This window comes from Rhinatrema bivittatum, chromosome 1 (genome assembly GCF_901001135.1).
Source record: "Rhinatrema bivittatum chromosome 1, aRhiBiv1.1, whole genome shotgun sequence".
Lineage (NCBI taxonomy): Eukaryota > Metazoa > Chordata > Amphibia > Gymnophiona > Rhinatrematidae > Rhinatrema > Rhinatrema bivittatum.
The window spans coordinates 649114462-649137959 of NC_042615.1; the positions used below are offsets into that span (position 1 = coordinate 649114462).

The 23498-nt window shown below is 46.3% G+C and overlaps 1 protein-coding gene across 4 annotated transcripts in view; it reads left to right on the forward strand.

Moving 5' to 3' along the window:
- ERAP1 (endoplasmic reticulum aminopeptidase 1) overlaps positions 1-23498 on the forward strand; it is a 135298-nt gene that overhangs the window by 47053 nt on the left and 64747 nt on the right. For all 4 annotated transcript variants that reach the window (XR_003852155.1, XM_029572898.1, XM_029572888.1 and 1 more), the window contains exons 9-10: positions 16773-16904; positions 17059-17124. Coding sequence is in view for 3 of the 4 variants with exons in the window: in XM_029572898.1 (XP_029428758.1) it covers positions 16773-16904; positions 17059-17124 (198 nt within the window). In the remaining variant the exon portion in view is untranslated. The remainder of the gene's footprint in view (positions 1-16772; positions 16905-17058; positions 17125-23498) is intronic.

Consider the following 23498-nt stretch of genomic DNA (forward strand, 5'->3'; position numbering starts at 1 on the left):
GACACTGCTACATATCCGAGAGTGCCACCTGCAGTCCCTGCAGTCTCTATCTCCAGCAGATGGTAAAGGTACATACCTGCAGTCTGCAGTCCTGAGGGAAAGAAGGAGGTTCTGGGAAGGAAGATTCCTAGAGGACAGCTCCTCAAGGTGTTAGGTTCCTTCGTGGGCCATCCCTCAGGCAGAGCAGGGCGAGCGGGGGGTTGGTTATCCCTGTCCTAGCTCGAAAATTGTCTGCAGAGGGGGTGATAGCCAGGGGTCCTGGTTCCCTCACCCCCCTGAGTCCTTGCCCCTCATAGTGATCAGCCCCTTCCAGCCAGAAACAGGGAAGTGTTTTCTTTTATTACCTTTTTTGCGTATGTCTGTTCCTTTAAAAAAAAATAAAAACAAAGAAGAGACAGGAGGAAGTACAGATTGAAGCAGGGTTCCGGTGGCTGGTCGCAGTGTGCTGCTGGGAGGCAGTCAGAGGTGAGCGGGGCCAGATTGTCGGCGTGGTTGGGGCTAGGTGTCAGCACTGGGACAGCGCTGCTGACCATGTTGCAGGAGCGGGCTATTTTTAGGCCCGATTTCACATCATGGCACCATCCACTCAGAGCAGGAAAGTTTGCGCGACAACGATTTGCTCCAAATGCATCTCTGGGGAGGGGGGGACACCTCCAAGGGGATCACTGGACAGATGGCTGCCTCAGGTGTAATAGAGCCGGTGCAGGAGGCCCCGAGGGGGTCTGAAATCATGGTGGCTATTTTAGTTCTGCGTGCTAGGAGCATGGCTTCGGCTGTGGAGCTGCAGGATTCCCTTCCCCAGCTTTTTCCTGTGATTGAAAACCCTACCCATGCTGGGGGGGGGGGGGGGGTGGAATGGGACCTGGAAGACACAGAATCTGATCAGAGTTCTTCTAATTTGGAGGGGTTCTCCACTAAGAACATGCCATACTGGGTCAGACCAAGGTCTATCAAGTCCAGCATCCTGTTTCCAACAGTGGCCAATCCAGGCCATAAGAACCTGGCAAGTACCCAAAAACTAAGTCTATTCCATGTTACTGTTGCCAGTAATAGCAGTGGCTATTCACTAAGGGACGGATTTTAAAAGCCCTGCTCGCGTAAATCCGCCCGGATTTACGCGAGCAGGGCCTTGTGCGCCGGCGTGCCTATTTTCCATAGGCCTGCCGGCGCGCGCAGAGCCCCGGGACTCGTGTAAGTCCCGGGGTTTTTTGTTGGGGGCGTGTAGGGGGCGGGGGCCGATCGACGCGGCGTTTTGGGGGCGGGGCGGGCCCGGGGGCGTGGTTTCGGCCCAGGGGCGTGGCCGCGCCCTCCGGAACCGCCCCCGGGTCGCGTCTCGGCGTGCCAGCGGCCTGCTGGCGCGCTTGGATTTACGTCTCCCTCCGGGAGGCGTAAATCCATGGACAAAGGTAGGGGGGGGGTTAGATAGGGCCGGGGGGGTGGGTTAGGTAGAGGAAGGGAGGGGAAGGTGAGGGGAGGGCGAAAGAGAGTTCCCTCCGAGGCCGCTTCGATTTCGGAGCGGCCTCGGAGGGAACGAAGGCAGGCTGCGCGGCTCGGCGCGCACCGGCTGCCCAAAATCGGCAGCCTTGCGCGTGCCGATCCTGGATTTTAGAAGATACGCGCGGCTACGCGCGTATCTACTAAAATCCAGCGTACTTTTGTTTGCGCCTGGAGCGAGAACAAAAGTACGCGAACGCGCCGTTTTTAAAAATCTACCCCTAAGTGAACTTAATTAATAGCAGGTAATGGACTTCTCCAAGAACTTATCCAGTCCTTTTTTAAAAACAGCTATACTAACTGCACTAACCACATCCTCTCGAAACAAATTCCAGAGTTTAATTGTGCATTGAGTGAAAAAGAACTTTCTCCAATTAGTTTTAAATGTGCCACATGCTAACTTCATGGAGTGCCCCCTAGTCTTTCTATTATCTGAAAGAGTAAATAACCGATTCACATCTACTCGTTCTAGACCTCTCATGATTTTAAACACCTCTATCATATCCCCCCCTCAGCCGTCTCTTCTCCAAGCTGAAAAGTCCTAAACTCTTTAGTTTTTCCTCATAGGGGAGCTGTTCCATTCCCCTTATCATTTTGGTCGCCCTTCTCTGTACCTTCTCCATCGCAATTATATATTTTTTGAGATGTGGCGACCAGAATTGTACACAGTATTCAAGGTGCGGTCTCACCATGGAGTGATACAGCGGCATTATGACATTTTCCGTTTTATTTGCCATTCCCTTTCTAATAATTCCCAACATTCTGTTTGCTTTTTTGACTGCCGCAGCACACTGAACCGACGATTTCAATGTGTTATCCACTATGACGCCTAGATCTCTTTCTTGGGTTGTAGCACCTAATATGGAACCCAACATTGTGTAATTATAGCATGGGTTATTTTTCCCTATATGTATCACCTTGCACTTATCCACATTAAATTTCATCTGCCATTTCGATGCCCAATTTTCCAGTCTCACAAGGTCTTCCTGCAATTTATCACAATCTGCTTGTGATTTAACTACTCTGTAACCCACAATCCAGTGGGAGAGGAGAGGATCACCTTGCTGGTGGCTGAAAGGAATCAGTAAGTTTTTGCTTGGGACATTTCTTTTAAAAAGTATTGGAGCAAAAGGACTAATTGGCCAAAAAGGAGGCAGGGTCCAAGTGCCTACTCCCTAGAAAGGGCCAGGTGTCTAAGAAACCTAGAGGAGAAAGGTCTAAGGGACCCAGGGCCATCCAGTGGCCACTGGGGCTCGGAAGGTCCATGGAGGATGCTGGGGACATGTCAGCTTCGGGCAGCTGCAGGGCATTCTGGGGAAGCGTTAGGGGATCTGGATGCGGATCCTGATGCCACAATGTGAGACCCAATGCAGGATACTGAGGACATCCTGGTGGCCAAGGGGGAGGATCCTTGGGTGGTCAGGCTCTTCTGTAAGGAGGAACTGCATCCTCTCATTCCCCAGGTTCTGGAGGATCTGGGGATCAAGGTTGTGGAAGAAGGTTTCGACAATGAGCAGATGAACCTGGTTCTGGAAGGGCTGTGACATCCTTTGAAGGCTTTTACATTACCGAAGCCAGTGAAGAAGTTGGTGGATCAGGAGTGGGAATCTCCTGAGGTGGGGCTCAAGGTAGCCCGGGCAATGGCTAAGCTGTATTCTTTGCCAGAACAGACCTTAAGAGTCCTGGAAAATCCCTAAGGTGGATGCGCCCATTTCAGCTGTGATCAGGAAGATGACCATTCCAGTGGCAGGTGCAGCCATGTTGAAGGACTTGCAGGATCGCAAACTGTAGAATTTGCTGAAGAGGTTATTTGAGGTTTCAGCCTTAAGCCTCTGGAGAGCTGTCTGCTGCAGCTTGATGCAGAGGGCCTGTTTGTGCTGGGCTCAGAAGGCTCACGAGAGAAGAGCGGGTGTGTCTATTGAGACCACTCAGGCTGCCCTTTTGGAAGCAGGAATTGCTTTTGTGGCGGATGCACTGTACAACATAGTTTGCACATTGCCAGGAATGTGGTTTCAGCTATGGCGGCACAAAGATTTCTGTGGTTGCGGAATTGGTCCACGGATGTGTGGTCTAAGGCACAGCTGGGTAACCTCCCTTTTAAGGGCAGGTTGCTGTTTGGAGAGGACTTAGAACAACTCATGAAGCAGTTGGGAGAGTCAAAAGGGAATAAGTTGCCTGAGGAGAAGACCGCCAAGAAGTCCTTTCCACCGCGGGCTCATTTTCGAGTCGCAAAGAGATTTTGGTCAAGCAGAGGCTACGTGGCGACGGGGCAAAAGCAGAGCTCAAGTAGGCAGCAGTCCTTTTGAGCCCAACGTCGTTCTCCCCAGGGACAGCATTGCCCAAGGGGGAGGCGGAAGTAAGGTTGCCCAATGAAGGCATGCTGGTCTGCTCTTCTCCAGTAAAGATTGGAGGGCGGCTGTCCCTTTTCTTTACTAGGAGTGGACTAGGGTCATGTCAGACCAATGGGTGTTGGATGTGGTGCGAGACAGCTATGCGTTAGAATTTTCTTGGCTGCTCAGGAACGCCCTTGCGATCTCCTGCTATGTTTCCCATGCCAAGTGGGAGGAGATGTGGGACACTGTGCAAAGACTGCAGTGTCTGAAAGCAATCGTTCTTGTGCCTCCTCAGGAGAGGGGGCAGGGAAGGTACTCCATTTTCTTTGTGGTGCCCAAGAAGGAAGGAACTTTTCGCCCCATCCTGGATGTGTAGAACATGTACTTTATAGTGAGATGTCAGCAAGCCAGATAGTATCGAGTATTAAGTTCCTAGACACAGTTTTTTCTATCAGCCATCTCTTTTGTCCACTTTTTTTTTGTTTTGTATAAATTGCACTAAAAACGTAGCAGAGAATGTCATGGCAGAAAAAACAAGTAATGTCCATATCAAAAACTTAAATAGACATCTGTGAGGTTATGGATAGACATCTGTGAGACTGTGGTTCAGGGGAGAGCACAAATATCCAGATAAGTATTTGTTTCACAATATCCCCTGAAGCAGTGGATAACAAAGCATCAGCTGATTTAAGTTTTTGATATGGACATTACTTGGTTTTTTGTTTGTTTGTTTTTTTTGCTGTGGTTTTTTCTGTTAAGTTTTTGTGCAATTTATAAAAAAATAAAAACAAAAAAGTGGACAAAAAGAGGTGTATGATAGAAAAGACTGGGTTTGGGAATTTAATACACAATACTGTCTTGCTTAATGACACCTCAATATATAGTTCATGTTGAGATTTCAGCGTGTTGTTCATTTCAATCCCATAACTAATGCAGAAACATATTGTTACGTTCTGTGTGTTAGAACTAGATAGTGGCCCTTGGGCCGTGGCAAGAGCTGACTCTACCCACAGGGAGAAGCCCTGTGGGGACTCACCACGACAGGCGGGGTCTCAGCAGTGATGGACACCAGAGGCAATAGTTTTATTGTACAGCAAAGATAACCCGAGGAGCGGGTTAATAGACTCAATCCAGAGTAGATGACCTGCAAGCTGGTCTCTCCGGTAGTGGCCCGCAACGCGGGGTAACCAAAGGAATACTTCCTCTTGATGGAACTTGTGCAGGCTGCCTCCTGTAGTGGTCCACAGTGTGGGTAGGCTGGAGGCTGGTGGTAGAAGTTTGCACAAGACAGTAATGGATTCGGTAGTGGTCTACAGAGCGGGATAACCTGAGAATCCACACAGCAAAGGAAGAGGAAGGTGTAGAGCAGATCCAGTGCTCACTCTGAACTGAAGCAGGCAAGCTGTAGTGGTAGGCACCGTGGAGACCCGGTACAGGGAGCACTGAAGGGTCATGCGTGGAAAACAGCTTAGAGACTCACTGGGTTGGAGACGTGAGTCAAGTAGAGATGGCTCTCCGAGGATGAATAGCCCTAAGTGCGACAAGGGCCCCCGAGGAGCGGGTACCAAGATCACTCAGACAGGAACAGCGAAGTGAAGTCCCAGAAATGGCGAATTGAGCAGGACAGGAATCCTTGCTAACTTCGTAGCTCAGATGGTCAGCTGAGTTTAAGTATCATAGGCAGATGATGTCATGCAGTGGGGAATGCCCTCGAGGTTCCCACCATGAACGTGATTAAGAAGGGGGCAGGCATGCGCGAGCGTGCCCTAGGTCACCCTGGAAGTAAGATGGCTGCCGGGAGTTCCAACGCTGTCCCGGGAACGCCATGGAGGTCGGCGTGTGGAAGCAAGGCGGCCATCCTCCCCAGACTCGGAGCTGCAGGGAAAAAGGTGAGCAGCAAAGGTCGCAGCCGTCAGCGACTGACGGGCACAACCCACGTGAAACATCAAAATAGATTTTATCAGCAATAGAACAATAATTGGGTGTTTCAGAAATGTAAGAAATTACTGGGATATATGTGAGTAACCAGACAGGAATACCCATTGGGGGAGGCCAATATTCAGAGTTCATTTAGTTCTACTTAGCCAGATATACTTACTTATCCGGATAAGTATAACTTATCTGGGTAGGTGGTGGATAGGTGGGTGGTGAATATCCAGCTATGCTCAGAGGCTGCCACTTAGCTGTATAAATCACTTATAAGTTGATAGACAGATAGTTAGTGGGCAGGCAGTTGACAGATCGGGGTGGTCCTACTTATTCGGTTAACTTTACTGGATAAGTAGTGATAATTCGCTGTTATCTGGTTAAGTTAATTGAAAAAGTTAGACTTGCCATAGAGTAGGTCTAACTTAGCCAGATATAACTTATCTGGCAAAGTAGCAACTTTTTAAAAACTCTATTTTATTGAAGTTTAACATTGTTTCAAATACAAATCATATTTGAAAAGAAATACAGAGGATGTATTGCTATCAGTAAGTATTTATGAAATGGTAATAAGAAAAATAGCACAGCATAGATATAATTGGGGGGGGGGGGGAAGAAAAAGGTCTATGAGCAAATAGACCATTCAAATCAAGAAAGGAAAAAAAAGGAAGAAAGAAATTAGACAGCATTCATGACGTACATTAGCCACAAACTAAAATTTTCATCTTAAGTAGGTTGAGGGGAAACAACACGCCTAGCCTCAATGAAGTCTCTCAATTGAGCAGGGTAAAAAAAACCACATCTAACTGCATTCAGTATCACAATACATTTACATTGATATCTAACAATGCAAGAGCCACCACCCCCCCCCCCCCCCCCCTGAAGCTATCATAGCAAGAAACTGTCTTTTACAGTTCTGAGTAGATCTAACTAGGTCAGGAACACACACATTTTCTCCCCTTTAAAAAGCACTTTGCATTGCAGAAAAATAACAAATAATATTATCTCTATCTTGTAAAAACACAAAATAGACACGTAAAGTAGCTCAATTATGAGAGGGCAAAGAAGAATTCTCAAGAAAATCCATTAAATTCAAGGTGGCTTCTTGTGCCTTTCTGCCCAAATGTTTCTTGATAGATGGTAAATAAGTGTTTTGATTGGAGGATAGGGTAATTCCTGAATTTGCAGAACTTCTTTCATATAGAGCTTGAACATTTTGATTGGCGAGAGTCATGAGATTTGAGGAAAATTCAGAACATGTAGGTTCAGATTCTTGGAAGCGTTCTCCAATCTTTCTAGTTTATGTGACACTACAGTAGATTCTACTACTTGTTTAGTTTGCAAATCTTTAATCTCAGAGACCAAAGTCTCCAGTTTAGAAATAGACCCTTCTTCACATGCAACCATATGTTGATCTTGATTTAAACATTTAGAATGGATATCTAATTTTCCTGAACATACCCAGATCAGTCCAGAAAAGTGGGTTGTGTATCCCTACCAGCAGGTGGAGTCAGAGAGCAAAGCTTTGGGCACTGCCATATCTACAAGAGTGCCACCTGCAGTCCCTAAGTATTTCTCTGACTCCAGCAGCTGGTAGAGATGCACACCTACAGTATTAGTTTTTGCTTTGAATTTTTTTTAGTTTAGATAGAGTTTGGTTTTTTTCTGTCGTGTTCATCACTTCCTGAGGCACCTTCGTGGGCCATCCCTCAGTGGAAGCCGGACGCCCGGGGGATTGGACACCCCTGGCAGGGGGTCGCCCGCATCGGTCAGCGTGTGAAGACCAGGGGCTCCTGGTTTCTCACCCCTATAACTGCTGCAGCTGCTCCCTCAACCCCTGCAGAAGCTTCTGGCTCCGTAAAGTTATAAAATAAAAAAAAATCCTAAGTCTAGCAACACTGTGGTGCTGAGGTAAGGAGTCGGTGCAGGGGGGTTCCAGCTCTCGGTGACCATGGGGTGAGGCTGCAGCGACTCCCTCTACTTCCAGGGGGCTGCAGGAGGGAGCAGGTAAGTGTTGGTGCGTTCCGAGCCGTGACTGGGGTTCGGGGCTGGTTCCCGTGGCGCAACTGAGCATGTACAGCAGGGCCGTGCCTTTTTTTCTCTCCGGCCGCCTTGCCCTTGTGTTTCCCGCGGCGTGGCTGCGCACAGTCTGCAGGGCCGATTCTTATTTTTTCCCCGGCTTCCTTACCCAGCCTTTCCCGTGTCGCGGCTGCGTATGGTTTCGCTCAGGCCCAATTTTTTTCTTCTCCCCACGCTCCGCGTGGCTGCATGCTTGGGGGGGATGGGTCCGCGTGCCAAATCGCCCGTCTGCCACTCCTGTGGCGCACACAGCCAGGCCCTGGATTTGGCCTCCTTGTGTTCGGCCTGCTCCCCGGGGCTAGAAGGCCCATCAGATCTTGATGCCCTCTCCTGCAGGGAGGGACAGAATGAGTTGCACCTTGGATGCAGGGAGGAGGATTCTCTTCCCGTTTTAGCCCCGGTGGGGGAGAACCCCACGGGTGGGGGGGGTGCTGGCGATATGGCAACCATGGATGTCCCGGAGGGGGAAGGAGACCCGGAGGGGTTCTCCCCTGAATGTATTCTTCTCATGCATCGAGCCTTCCTAGCGAGGAAGCACTCGACTTTTAAGAAGCCTGGACTCCCGGATGAAGTCACGGCAACCCTGGCTAAGAGAGGTCGGGGTGATGACCCTCAACAGCGCTCTGTGGAGTGGCCTCGCCCTTTGGAGGCTGGTCCCCGTGAGTCACAATACCCACCTTCGGGATCAGCATCGGGCCTGGACTCAGGGCCGGTCACGGGGACGGATCCGGATCCATCGCCTGACCAGAGAGATGATACTGATGACACGGACGATCCCAATACCCCATCTGCAGAGGGGGATGACCCTAGTGTGGTACGTCTCTTTAAACGAGACGAGCTGTGGCCCCTTATTCCCCAGGTCCCGAAGGTCCTGAGGCTTAAAGTTGCCTAGGAGGAATCGGATAATGAAGGTGTTAACCCAGTCCTCGATGGCATACGGGGCCCTACATCATCCTTCCCGCTGCCTAAGAAGGTACGCAAACTGGTGACACGGGAGTGGGATGCCCCTGACGCAGGACTAAAGGTGGGCAGAGCTATGGCGAAGCTGTACCCCTTGACGACGGATCTGTTAGACCTTTTGAAGATTCCGAAGGTAGATGCTGCGGTCACAAAGAAGACCACCATCCCGGTGACGGGGGCTACTGCCTTGAAGGACGTGCAGGACCGCTAATTGGAGATCCAGTTGAAGCGGGCGTTTGAGGTGGCAGCTTTGAGTCTTCAGGCAGCGGTATGCGCTAGCCTTATGCAGAGGGCATGCCTGTGCTGGGTCCAGGAATTGGCTTCTGGTTCTGGAACCGGCAGTAAGGGTGCCTGCTTGCAGGCGGGCGTCACATACGTTGCAGACACACTGTATGATCTGGTGCAGACTTCGGCGAGAAGTATGGTGTCCATGGTGGCGGCGCGACACCTTCTCTGGCTCAGAAATTGGGCTGCGAATTTGTCTTCTAAGTCACAGCTTTGCAATATGCCTTTCAAGAGCAAACTCCTTTTCGGGGAGGAACTGGATCAGCTGGAGAAGCTCCTCGGTGAATCCAAGGGCCACCAGTTACCAGAGGATAGGAGGTCCTCAAAGAAGACTTTTCCATCACGCTCTCGCTTTAGGGATTCTTGCCGCTATAGAGCCAGCAGATATTCCACTCCACCTGCTTCTAAACCAAATTCTGGACGCCAGCAGTCCTTTCGCGGTGGTTGCCACTCCAGTAGGGACACAGGACATCTTGACGCTGGAAACAATAAAACCCCCAGTGACGCCACGAGCACCCATTCTGTTGTCGAAGTTGTCGGAGGCAGATTATCCAACTTTTACACTGAATGGGCAAGGATTACTTCAGACTGTTGGGTTCTAGAGGTAATCAAAGATGGGTACGTGCTAGAGTTCTCGTGTCCGGTTCAGGAAGTTTTTGTGGAGTCCCAGGTGTCCTCACGCAACAAAGCAAGAAGTGGTCCAGGAAACTCTACAACGACTTCTCGACCTTAGAGCGATTGTCCCAGTCCCGGAGGCACAGCAGGGACGAGGTCGGTACTTGGTGTACTTTGTGATCCCCAAAAAAGAGGGCACGTTTCGTCCCATCTTAGACTTGCAGAAGGTAAACCGTTGTCTTCATGTTCCTCATTTTCGTATGGAGACACTCGGACGGTGATGGCTGCGGTTCGCAAGGGGGAGTTCCTGGTGTCCCTGGACCTCACGGAGGCGTATCTTCATATCCCAATGCAGCTGATTCACTAGCGATTTCTGTGCTTCAAGGTCTTGGGTCAACACTTCCAATTTCGATCCCTACCATTTGGTCTCGCGACGGCTCCTTGCACGTTCACCAAGGTGATGGTGGTGGTAGTGGCCTTCCTACGAAAGGAAGGGATTTTAGTCCATCCTTATCTGGACGACTGGCTGATTCGCGCAAAGTCATGGAAGGACTGCAAGAGATCAGTGCCCAGGGTCCTATTCATGTTGACGTCTCGGATGGGTTATCAATGTGCAGAAGAGCCACTTGGAACCCACCCAAGAGCTGGTTTACCTGGGAGCGAGATTCGATGCCTGTCGCGGAAAGGTCTTTCTGGCGGAGGACTGGGTGACAAAGTTACAAGACCAGATTCATGCCCTCCTTCGGACAATCCCACTGTGTGGCATCATCTCCAGGTCCTAGGTTCCATGGCATCCTCCTTGGATTTGGTTCCATGGGTGTTTGCACACTTGCGTCCGTTACAGTGTGCACTTTTGTCACGGTGGAGTCTGGTCTTGGAGCTATTCCACCTGTCGATGCCGCTTCTTCCAGAGTCCAGAGTCAGTCTGTCGTGGTGGCTTTCACGCGACAATCTGGAGCGAGGGTTGGACTTGATCCCCTGAATTGGATGATCATCTCCACCGATGTCAGTCTTTCCGGTTGGGGAGCAGTGTGCAAACAGAGGTCGGCCCAAGTCCTCTGGTCGAAGATGGAAGACTCGTGGTCCATCAATCGCCTAGAGACCAGAGCAGTACGCCTGGCTCTGCAAGCATTCCTTTCATGGATCCAGGGCAAAATGGTACGAGTGTTCTCCAACAATGCGACGACGGTGGCATACATCAATCGGCAAGGCGGGTCAAGAAGCCCCGCGGAGGCACTGGAGGCGTGGCTTCTGTTCACCTGGGCGGAGCATCATCTCGAGGGAATTGCCGCTTCTCATGTCGCGGGGATGGAGAACGTACAGGCGGATTTTCTCAGCTGTCAGCAACTCGATCCAGGAGAGTGGGAGTTGTCTCCCGAAGCGTGGAATCGAATTTGAGCCAGACGGGGCATCCCACAGTTGGATCTGATGGCAACGCGGGCGAATATGAAAACAGCTCGCTTCTTCAGCCGTCGTCGAGAACTGGGTTCGGTGGGGCTAGATGCTCTTGCGTGCCCCTGGCCCACGGGAATTCTCCTGTATGCCTTTCTTCCCTGGTCTCTCATCGGTCTCCTGCTCCGGCGCATAGAACTCCATCCAGGACAGGTGATCCTAGTGGCGCCGGAGTGGCCGTGGCGCCCGTGGTTCGCAGATCTGGTTCGCTTGGTGCTAGAGGGCCCGTTACCGCTACCTCATCTGCCGCAGCTTCTTCGGCAGGGACCCATATTTTAGGATCAGGAGGATCACTTCTCTCTCGTGGCTTGGCTTTTGAGAGGTGACATTTACGGTTGAAAGGTTACTCTGAACCGGTCATTTCCACTCTGCTGCAGGCCAGACGCCTGGCCACCTCTATGGCCTATGTCTGGGTCTGGAAGCTGTTTGAGGCATGATGTCACCAATGCTCCTGCGATCCTTTGCGGGTCGATGTTTCTCGGGTGCTGGACTTTCTACAGCAGGGGCTCACTAAGAGGTTAGCTTTCAATTCTCTTTGGGTTCAGGTTGCAGCGCTCGGTGTATTGTGGGGCAGGTTTAACGGCTTCTCGCTTGCAATGCATCCGGATATACCCTGGTTTCTCAAGGGGGTCAAACATTTGCGGCCTCCTGTACGTTTGGTCTGTCCAGATTGGAGTTTGAATCTCGTGCTGCGTGTCCTCTGTGGCACTCCCTTCGAGCCTCTCTGCAGGGCTTCACTGAAGGATCTGACTTTGAAGACGGTGTTTTTGGTGGCCATTTGCTTGGCTCGTCGGATCTCGGAGTTACAGGCTCTGTCGTGCCGGGATCAATTTTTTCGGATTCCCGACGATGGAGTGTCCTTGCGGACGGTACCGGCCTTCCTCCCTAAGGTGGTCTCGGCCTTTCACGTAAATCAGATGGTGGAGCTACCGGGATTCCCACAATGGTCTCGTGAAGCATCTCCTGGCAGAGATCTTCATCTTTTGGATGTGTGGCGTGTCTTATTGTGCTATTTGGAAGTTTCCAATGATTTCAGACTATCCGATCATTTATTCATCCTCTTCGGGGGCCCAAAGAAGGGGGAAAAGGCTTCTAAGGCGACTATATCGCATTGGATTAAAGAAGCTATTTCTCGGCATACCTTGTCCGAGGACGCCAAGCTCCTTTGGGTCTCAGGGCTCATTCCACCAGAGCCCAAGCTACTTCCTGGACAGAGTGTCAGCTACTGTCGCCTCAGGAAATATGCAGAGCGGCAGTGTGGTCCTCCTTGTACACTTTCGCTCGGCATTATCGCCTGGACGTTAGGGCTACTGATGCCCCGTCCTTTGGTGAGAGTGTTCTGCGTGCGGGTCTTTCGGGTTCCCGCCCAATGTAGGGTGGCTTGGGTACATCCCACCTTTCTGGACTGATCTGGGTATGTTCAGGAAATGAAAATTGGTTCTTACCTGCTAATTTTCGTTCCTGTAATACCAGGTGGACTGTAATACCAGGTGGACTGCCAGAGGCAGATACCGAAAGACTGTTTTAGGTAGACTGTGGCTATGTTTTTCTTGGAGCTCCGGTTTTTTGCAGACATGTTTGATGGAGCAGTTGTTATGGCAGTTGTTTCGGTTTATTGTTTTACGTGGGGTGAAGTGGTATACAGGGGTTTCTCGACCCTTCGCCCGTTCGTGTTGTTTTGGTGTGCTTAGGTACAGGCCAATACTGAGGGACTGCAGGTGGCACTCTTGTATATATGGCAGTGCCCAAAGTTTTGCTCTCTGATTCCACCTGCTGGTAAAGATACGCAACCCCACTTTTCTGGACTGATCTGTGGTATTACAGAAACGAAAATTAGCAGGTAGGAACCAATTTTCATTTACAGTACCAGAGATGAGACAGACTTCTCAACTGATTTAAGGACACCCCATAGACTGTCCAAAGTCACTTGAGCAGGTTTGATCAAAACAGGTCTAACCTGGAGGATATTGAATGCTTCCCGAATCTCCTATGAGCCAGAGACCTTGCTAGTTGAGGAAACTTCACCCACTACTAAAGCACCAGGGGCCGCTCCCTCAAACAATGTGTCTCCTGGCATAGCTGGAACTGCTCCACTGCTTTCGACTGCGGTCCCTCAGCAGCAACGGGGACAAAAACACCGCCTGGAAAAGCGGGAGAAACTCCAGAAAACTGCACCTGTTCTGGCAAATCTACTCCCATGCCGGCAGTGAATCCATGAGGCAGCGGCAATGACCGTGCGACCTGGCTAAGCAATGTTTCAGCAATCAATGGGCAGGCTGCCCCTCCACCCAAGTCAGTGGTCGGCATCAGGGAGGGTGATGTTAGTGAAAACTTGGGCAAGATGGTCTGCCGCAAAGCTCCGGTGGAGGGGTAAGTGCGAACAACCCATTTCCTCTTCCCCATAACGCCAGAAAGAAAGGAGACACAAGAAAAGGCAAGGTAAGTAGAGGAAACGCCGGAGCTCCAAGTCCACATGTCTTGTCAGGGCACCATCTTGAATACGCCCCCCAAAGTAGCAACTTTGATGCGGACATTCAGCGACATAGCTGTGCCGCTGAAAATCCCATGTAACGTAGTCGGATAAGTTATATCTGGCTAAGTTACATACCTGACTATCTTTCAGTATTGGACCCAGTTTCTCTAAATTGTGTAGTAACTACATGGAACTTGTCATTAGCTAGTTGCACAGTTAAACATTATCTATTACACATTATAACCATTCAGTGATTGCATTTTACCATAATCTAGATGAATGAGAAATGTGTGCATCAATTTTAGGGTGAATGGTGATGTCTAGAACAACAATGGATGTTGGGACATTGGTATTTCTTATGGCCACAGTAAAACTTACTATAAAAACAATTTACTGTCATTAATCAACAATTCCATTTCCCCATTTGTGGAGAAAACAAGTTTTAAAAGATGTCACAGAGAGTCCTGACAGTCCCAAGACATGCCCTATTTTCATTAGAGAGGGAATTTTGTATTTTTTTTTATTTTTGTGGAACAAGAGAATTTTGATCCATTTAGAATAGAGACTTTGAGGGCTAGTGTGGTGGCTTAGTAGTAGCATGCAGCATGAGCCTGTGGAAGACCCAGATTTATTTTATGAGCCTGGCTTCTGCTCCTCAGGTTGACTGGGATGCTGTGGGGGCAAGTGGATAGAGCCTTAGATATAGTTCACTGATGATATCTATGAGCCAAACTTAGGGTTTTGGAGAAAATCACAGTCCGTGGCCCTTGGCCAAGAATGATCATTGAGGTGACTAGTGGGTGGGAGCAGAAAATAGGGGACAAAGTACAACACACCATCTCTATCACTTCAGCTATACTTTAGAGGGGTATGGGGGGGGGAAAGGGATAGGGGGAAGAGAGGGTGGTATCATGGGAAAACAAAATGAAATATAAATGACACAATACACTGTTTGGATAATGGGTCTTTTATTGAAACCTATTTCATCACCACATACTTTTACAGTTATAGGGTACAATGTGTTACTTAGGCATTATTATTATTATTCCATGATTGGGACTTACATGCTGTATGTTTGGTTACATTTCGAGGTTGTTCTTATGATCACACCATCTACTATTATTGTTACATACTATGGGGCGGATTTTAAGAGCCCTGCTCGCCTAAATCCGCCCGGATTTGGGCGGATTTAGGCGAGCAGGGCCCTGCGCGCCGGTGAGCCTATTTTACATAGGCCTACCGGCGCGCGCAGAGCCCCGGGACTCGCGTAAGTCCCGGGGTTTTCGGAGGGGGGGCGTGTCGGGGGCGGGGCCGAGCGCCGCGCCATTTTCGGGGCGTGTCGGCAGCGTTTTGGGGGCGAGCCCGGGGGCATGGTTACGGTCCGGGGGCGTGGCCGCGCCCTCCGTACCCGCCCCCAGGTCACGTCCCGGCGCGCTAGGGGCCCGCTGGCGCGCGGGGATTTACGTCTCCCTCCGGGAGGTGTAAATCCCCCGACAAAGGTAAGGGGGGGTTTAGACAGGGCCGGGGGGGGTGGGTTAGGTAGAGGAAGGGAGGGGAAGGTGAGGGGAGGACGTTAGAGGATTCCCTCCAAGGCCGCTCCGATTTCGGAGCGGCCTTGGAGGGAACGGGGGTAGGCTGTGCGGCTCGGCGCGCGCCGGCTATACGTAATCGATAGCCTTGCGCGCGCCAATCCAGGATTTTAGCAGATACGCGCGACTACGCGCGTATCTACTAAAATCCCGCGTACTTTTGCTTGTGCCTGATGCGCCAGCAAAAGTACACGAACGCGCCATGTTTGAAAATCTACCCCTATATGTGTTTTATTGTGTCTCTAATAAAAAATTGTTTTATTGTCTGAGCCATTAGAACAGAGGTCCAGTACCAAGTTTTAATCAGAATAAATTTATTTTTTATTCAATATTGAAAGCCAATCACATTAGACCCCTGGGAGACAGAGAGGGAACTTTTTCTTTTTCAAAGTTCTGCCTGCCTGTCTCAGCGTTTATTTGTCAGGGCTAAGTTTTTATAGATAAAAAACATCCAGGGACTGCATAAAGTATCAGGTACCACGTGTGTCCTATCCAATCAGACAAACTTTATCTAAGCTTCCCCTGATACCGCCTCCCACCTTAAGATCCAATCTGGCCTAAGAAGGGCCCACGTGTCTATTGAGTACTGTCAATCTTCTGTTCTTTGTCCTGTCAATATATCAATCATTGTAGTAGGTCTTTGTTCTGTCACTCGTTCCAGGCCTTTGATCAGAGTCTTGACCTCAGGGGGATATTCAGTTTAACTAGCCTCTTTCAGTCGAGATAGGAATCTGTGAGAACAAAGTTTGGAATGTGGCCTCAGCCATTTGCCATCGATAACCTCATGACCTTTGAGCATAGGCTTTGCAGAGCCTAAATGTATTCCAGATGTCTCCAAGTAGCCATTCACACACAGGTCAGTTTAAGTTCACTGTATGCCAGTAGTTTCAGTTAAGTCAGACAGCAAAGGATTCTGGGGCAAGCTGAATGAGCCAAAGTCCTGAGCCAAAGTCTTATGTTACGCTGCTGCCCACATATCAAAATTAAATAAATAAATAAAAAAGAAAATAGGGGACAAAAATCCCAGCTAGTTGTAAGCTTGATTTGAACTAAAAGCTGCAACAATAAAAAAAAAAAAAAGAACCCTTGATGCTGAGGTAGTTCCACTCTGTATTTAGTTTTATCAGTAGTGAGATCACACAAAGTTAGTTCCCATTCCTAAACTATCTGTGGTTGATAGCATCTCTTTTTCAGTGTAGTAATACAATTTAGATGTATATTTTTAAAATATATGCCATACAGTGTTTACAGTCTGGGGAAACAAGTATGGGGGTAACTTGTTGATGCTTAACCTATAAGCCTGATTCTTTGATGCAAATCCAACATTGCTCTCTGCTTCACCAGCAAGGCATAATGGGGAACTGGATTCAAACAAAAACCAATGAGGGCCCTGACTTTTACGGTCTGGGAAACTGATAAGCATGGGGGTAACCTACATGGCGCAGCAGATACTACCATAAGCTTGCTGGGCAGACTGGATGGACCATTTGGGCCTTTTCTGCCATCCTTTCTATGTTTGTATGTTTAAATTCTGACTCTATAATATGATGTAATGTGCTTTTTCAGGGTGCATGCATTCTTAATATGCTACGAGATTTCCTAGGAGCTGATGCTTTTAAAGCTGGCATTGTGCAGTACCTGCAAAGGTATAGCTACAGGAATACAAAGAATGAAGATTTGTGGAACAGTCTAACAGATGTAAGTAACTTTTATCTCCTTTCTAGAAGCAAAAAATGTCTGAAACTAGCACATTGTGAGCCAGTGGTTTCTGGTAATGATAATGGATTATGAATAGATAAATGTATTCAAAATTCAGTAAATTAGTGACATGATATAAACAATTTTTTCTCAGATTTGTCCTACAGATGGGAATCAACAACAAACTGATGGATTCTGTTCAACGAACAAGCAAAAATCTGTAAGTACCATGAACTTGCGTGCATACGATTGTTTTTGCAAATCTGTAATTGTATTTTTATTTAATTCTTATATTTTTTATTAATAGTATGACTTTATTTTATTAGATTTTTCAAAATGTTATTGTAACTCGTGGGCACAAGGTACATTATAAGTTAACTGTAATTTGTCACCAAAGAGAAACAGTTTTTAGCAAAAACAGCTAAACTGGCAAATGTGGAACACAGGAAAAACAAATAAGACTCTCAGTATAAAGCTTAATGTCTTAAAAGTCATAGAATTCTAGGGACAGATTTAGACAAAGAACATCATGCTCTCAAATTTTGAAGAGATCTCACTGCCCTCATCAAGCCGATGACAAAAAGATTGCCATACACTCTGCATCAGTATAATTATTCTTTACCAAGTGAATCCGTTTTTTCATTGTTCATACCTTTTGTATTAAGTTAAGCTATGAGCTCAGAGAAGGACTTCTAATAATTTGCCGCATTTCTTCTGTCTGCTATTAACAGATGCACTTTCAGAGGCAAATTTTGAGACTCTGTTGAGAACATTTTACTTGGGTAGCCCCAATAATATTACCAATGTGTTTTGTACCATTCTTATTGCCTTTCAGAAGTGTTACCTGTTCATGGAAAGGGTAAAGAGAGGCTAATCCATATAGATAACTTCAATGCAAGGCTCAAAATGGTGTAAGGAAGAAAGTTTTGGATATATTGGGGGCTGGGGCCATTTATGGAACAGTAAAAGGCTCTGTGTCAAAGATAGCTTACATCTGTCTGTGGCAGGAAAAAGGACCCTAAGAGATAAATTCAAATCCTATGCCATAAGGCATTTAAAATAGACGGTGAGGGTGCAGAAGGAAATTGGAATGTCACCCCCCAAATCTCAAAGAAATGTGTGAAGGGGATAATAAAAGTCAGCTGAATAAGGCAAAAAAGAAGTCAAAGATCAGTAACCTGAAGGAGAGAAGTTGGAAAGCTATGAGCACAAATAATCATATTCTGGGTAATAAAACCCTAGACCTGCAGGATGTAATGGTGGAAGTGGATCTGGACATCGTTGCTGTTACAGGAGCATGGTTTATAGAGACACATGTCTGAGACATAGCCATCCTGGCTATAACTTATTAAGAAAGGACATAGAGAACAGGAAAGGAGGAGGAGTAGAACTTTATGTCAGAAGCAATATCCAAGCAATTGAAATGCAAGGGATGTGCGGTAGGAAGAAGCATTATGGGCTAGCCTAAATAAAGATGGTGATGCTTCCATTTTCATCAGTGTGGTCTATCGGCATCTAATTCAGACAAAAGAGCTGGATAGAGATCTGATTGAAGACATTGAAAAGATGGGAATGAAGGGAGAAGTATTGCTCATTGGAGATTTCAATCTGCCGGATGTAGACTGGAATATTCCTTCTGCGGAATCTACGAGAAGTAGAGAGATAGTGGATGCCCTCCAAGGGGTTATGTTCAAACAAATGGTATTGGAAATTGGGCATCAAAATGGCAGATGAAATTTAAAGTGGATAAGTGCAAGGTGATGCATATAGGGAAAAATAACCCATGCTATAGTTACACAATGTTAGGTTCCATATTAGGTGCTACAACCCAAGAAAGAGATCTAGGCGTCATAGTGGATAACACATTGAAATCGTTGGTTTAGTGTGCTGCGGCAGTCAAAAAAGCAAACAGAATGTTGGGAATTATTAGAAAGGGAATGGTGAATAAAACGGAAAATGTCATAATGCCCCTGTATCGCTCCATGGTGAGACCGCACCTTGAATACTGTGTACAATTCTGGTCGCCGCATCTCAAAAAAGATATAATTGCGATGGAGACGGTACAAAGAAGAGCTACCAAAATGATAAGGGGAATGGAACAGCTCCCCTATGAGGAAAGACTAAAGAGGTTAGGACTTCTCAGCTTGGAGAAGAGACGGCTGAGGGGGGATATGATAGAGGTGTTTAAAATCATGAAAGGTATAGAACGGGTAGATGTGAATTGGTTATTTACTCTTTCGGATAATAGAAAGACTAGAGGACACTCCATGAAGTTAGCATGTGGCACATTTAAAACTAATCGGAGAAAGTACTTTTTCACTCAATGCACAATTAATCTCTGGAATTTGTTGCCAGAGGATGTGGTTAGTGCAGTTAGTATAGCTGTGTTTAAAAAAGAATTGGATAAGTTCTTGGAGGAGAAGTCCATTACCTTCTATTAATTGAGTTGACTTAGAAAATAGCCACTGCTATTACTAGCAACGGTAACATGGAATAGACTTAGTTTTTGGGCACTTGCCAGGTTCTTATGGCCTGGATTGGCCACTGTTGGAAACAGTATACTGGGCTTGATGGACCCTTGGTCTGACCCAGTATGGCATGTTCTTATCCCATGAGAGACAGTGTAGTCCTGGACCTAGTGCTCACAAATGGGAATAATGTCTCTAATGTCCGGACAGGTGCCCACTTGAGTGCAAGTGATCATCAGATGATATGGTTTGATATTGCAAATAAGATACAAAGAAGTCACATGAAGACCTGAGTTTTGAATTTCAAATATACAGACTTTGACAAAATGGGAATGTATCTGGAGGAAGAACTAGAAGGCTGGAAGAAAATGGACAAGGTGGAACAACAGTGGGCTAAATTAAAAGAAACTGTTATAAAGGCAAGAAATCTATATGTTAGAAAAGTGAACAAAAGTTTAAGGAAAAAGAAATCAATTTGGTTCTAAAAGGAGGTGGCTGTAAAAATAGAGGCAAAAAGATCAGCATTCAGGAAGTATAAAGGATCCCAAAAAGAGAAACACAGGGAACGATACTGGTGAAAATGAGGGAGACGAAAGAAATCAGAAAAGCAAAAAGTCAAGTGGAAAAAAGGCTTGCCCAAGAGATAAAGAGAGGTAACAAAATATTTTTCAGATATATAAGAGAAAGAAGGAAAGCCCGAAGTGGTATAGTGAAATTGAAAGGTAACGAGGAGCAATGTGATGAGACAGACAAGGAAATGACAGAAATATTAACAAATACTTCAGTTCTGTGTTCACTAAAGAAGATCCTGGAGAAGGACCGTTGCTGGTTGACAAGACCATAGAAGAGAATGGGCTAATCACAACTCCTTTTACAAAAGAGTTTGTATGGGAAGAGCTAGGAAAACTGAATGTGGACAAGTCCATGGGGCTGGATGAGGTACATCCTAGGATACTACAAGAAGTCTGAGATGTCCTGGCGGGTTCACTAAATGACCTGTTAAATAGATCCCTGGAATCAGGAGTGGTGCCGCGAGATTGAAGAAGAGTGGTTATGGTCCCACTTCATAAGAGTGGTAGCAGTGAGAAGGCTGGAAACTACAGGCCAGTTAGCCTCACTTCAGTGGTGGGAAAATTAATGGATATGCTGCTGAAAGAAAAGGATGCTGAACTATCTACAATCCAGCAAGTTGCTGGACCTGAGGCAGCATGAATTCACCAGAGGATGGTCCTGTCAGACAAATCTGATTGATTTTTCTGATTGGGTGACTAGAGAATTGGATCGAGGAAGAGCATGCAATGTCATCTATTTGGATTTCAGCAAAGCTTTTGATACCGACCCACATAGGCTTGTGAACAAAATGAGAAGCTTCAGCGTGAGCGCCAAGGTGGTGAAGTGGATTACAAACTGGTTGATTGATAGGAGACAGCATGTAATGGTAAATGGAACCTACTCTGAAGAGAGAGCCGTGTTAAGTGGAGTGCCACAGGGATAGGTATTGGGACCAGTTCTGTTCTATATCTTTGTGAACAACATTGCAGAAGGGATAGAAGGTAAAGTTTGTCTATTTACAGATGATCAAATAAAATAATTATACATACAGGAAACTTCATCAAACAAATGGTCAAGACGGATAGGACCTCATATTTAAAATGGTTGCATTCTTTTAAATTTCACTAACAGTGGTTAAACTCAAACAAACTTTGTGACACAAACTGAGTGGTATGCATTCATATATTATATAATCATGGGTTCTCTACATTTCTGTTCTTCCTTGCCTTTTTGTATGAAAAATTGAAAAAAACTTTATTCAGTCATGTTAATAAAATACTACATTAATCAAAGATACTTATCTGAATTGCAATCTGATAAATTTCTGCTCGTGCCACAACTTAGCCTTTGTTTTGCCCGACACGACCCATGTTTCAGAAGAACTCCTTCCTCAGGGGCTTGAAAGGGCAGTTTAACTCTATCTAAAATATAAAAAAGAACTTCAAAAAATTGTACTTGTACTTCTGAAAGCCAAATATTACTCTTATCTAATGAAAATACATACGTGTCTAAGTTGGATGAAGCAACAACAAACTTCAAACATTCCCCAGGCGTTTCCCGGTTGGTTCTGCCATTTTGTATACCTACATTATTCAAGCTGATTGGATCACTAAACAACCAATGAAAACTAAGGTACGTTTAAAAGGACCAATGAATGTTGATAATGTTGAATGGCTATCATTGGTTTAAAATTTTTTTTTTCATTCATTTTTTTCATTCAGTCTGGTTGGTCCTTTTAAACGTACTTTAGTTTCTTTGGTCGTTTAGTGATCTAATCAGCTTGAATATTGTAGGTATACAAAATGGAGGATCCAACCAGGAAACGTCTGGAGAATGTTTGAAGTTTGTTGTTGCCTCATCCAACCGAGACATGTATGTATTTTCATTAGATAAGAGTAATATTTGGCTTTCAGAAGTACAAGTCCAATTTTTTAAAGTTCTTTTTTGTATTTTAGATAGGGCAGAAATTTATCAGATTGCAATTCAGATAAGTGTATTTGGTTAATGTAGTATTTTATCAATGTGACTGAATAAAAAGTTTTTTTCAATTTTTCATACAAAAAGGCAAGGAAGAACAGAAATGTAGAGAACCCATAATTATATAATATATGGCTGCATATCACTCATGTGGTTTCTCAGCACAGTTTGTGTAACAAAGTTTGCTCGAGTTTAACCACTGTTAGTGAAATTTAAAAGAATGCAACCATTTTAAATATGAGGTCCTGTCCATCTTGATCATTTGTTTGATGAAGTTTCCTGTATGTATGGTTATTTTATTTGGTTGTTAATATATACCATACAGTATTCAGTTGTGATTCTAGATATTTATTTGTAGATGATAACAAGATCTGCAACAGAGTGGACACGCCTGAAGGTGTAGAGAGAATGAAAAGTGATTTATGAAGGCTTGAAAAGTGGTCAAACATTTGGCAGCTGGAATTCAATGCCAAGAAGTGCAGATTCATGCATCTGGGATGCAGTAATCCTAAAGAGTGGTATGAGATGGGGGGGAGGGGGGGGAAGGCTGATGTGCACGGACCAAGAGCAGGATCTTGGGGTGATAGATTCTGGTGATCTGAAGATAGCGATGCAATGTGACAAGGCGATAGCTAAAGCCAGAAGAATGCTGGGCTGCATAGAGAGAGGAATAACCAGTAAGAAAATGAAGGAGGTGATGCCCTTGTACACGTGCTTGGTGAGGCCTTACCTGGAGTATTGTGTTCAGTTCTGTTGCCCTTATCTCAAAAGGGATAGAGATAGGATGGAGGCGGTCCAGAGAAAGGCTACCAAAATGGTGTGGTGTCAATATCAGAAAACCTACGAGGAGAGACTGAAGGATATGAATATATATACCCTGGAAGAGAGGAGGTGCAGGGGTGATATGATACAAACCTTCAGGAACCTAAAAGGTTTTAATGATGTGCAAACATCAAACCTTTTCCGTTGAAAAGAAATCAGTAGAACTAGGGGTCACGAAATGAAACTCCGAGGATGCCTCAGAACCAACGTCAGAAAATGTTTCTTCACAGAAAGGTTATTGGATGCCTGTAATGCCGTTCCGGAGGAGGTGGTGAAAAACAAAACAGTGAAAGAATTCAAAAGGGCATGGGATAAATACTGTGTATCCCTAAAGGCAATAGGATGGAAATGAAGAAAAGAATGCATGGAGTAACTTGATTGTGCGGTGGTTATTATCCTTAACCAATAAACTTTAATACTGTTGATGCAACTCCATCATTGCTCTCTGCTTCAACAGTAGGGGGAAAAGGGAAATTTGATTCAACAGCAATCAACAAGGGCTAGTGTGGGAAACTGATAAGCAGGGGGGTAACGGGGAATTGAATTCAAACAGCAACCTAGGACCCTGACTTTTATGGATTGGGAAACAGGTAAGCATGGGGTAACCTACACGACACTGCAGATACTGCCATAAGCTTACTGGGCAGACTGGATGGACAATTTGGTCCTTTTCTGCCATCATTTCAATGTTTCTATATATTCCTGCTGTTCGATTTATTTAGGGACTAGCCGTTAAGCCCATAACAACGGGCTACATTAAAAAAAAAATTTCGGT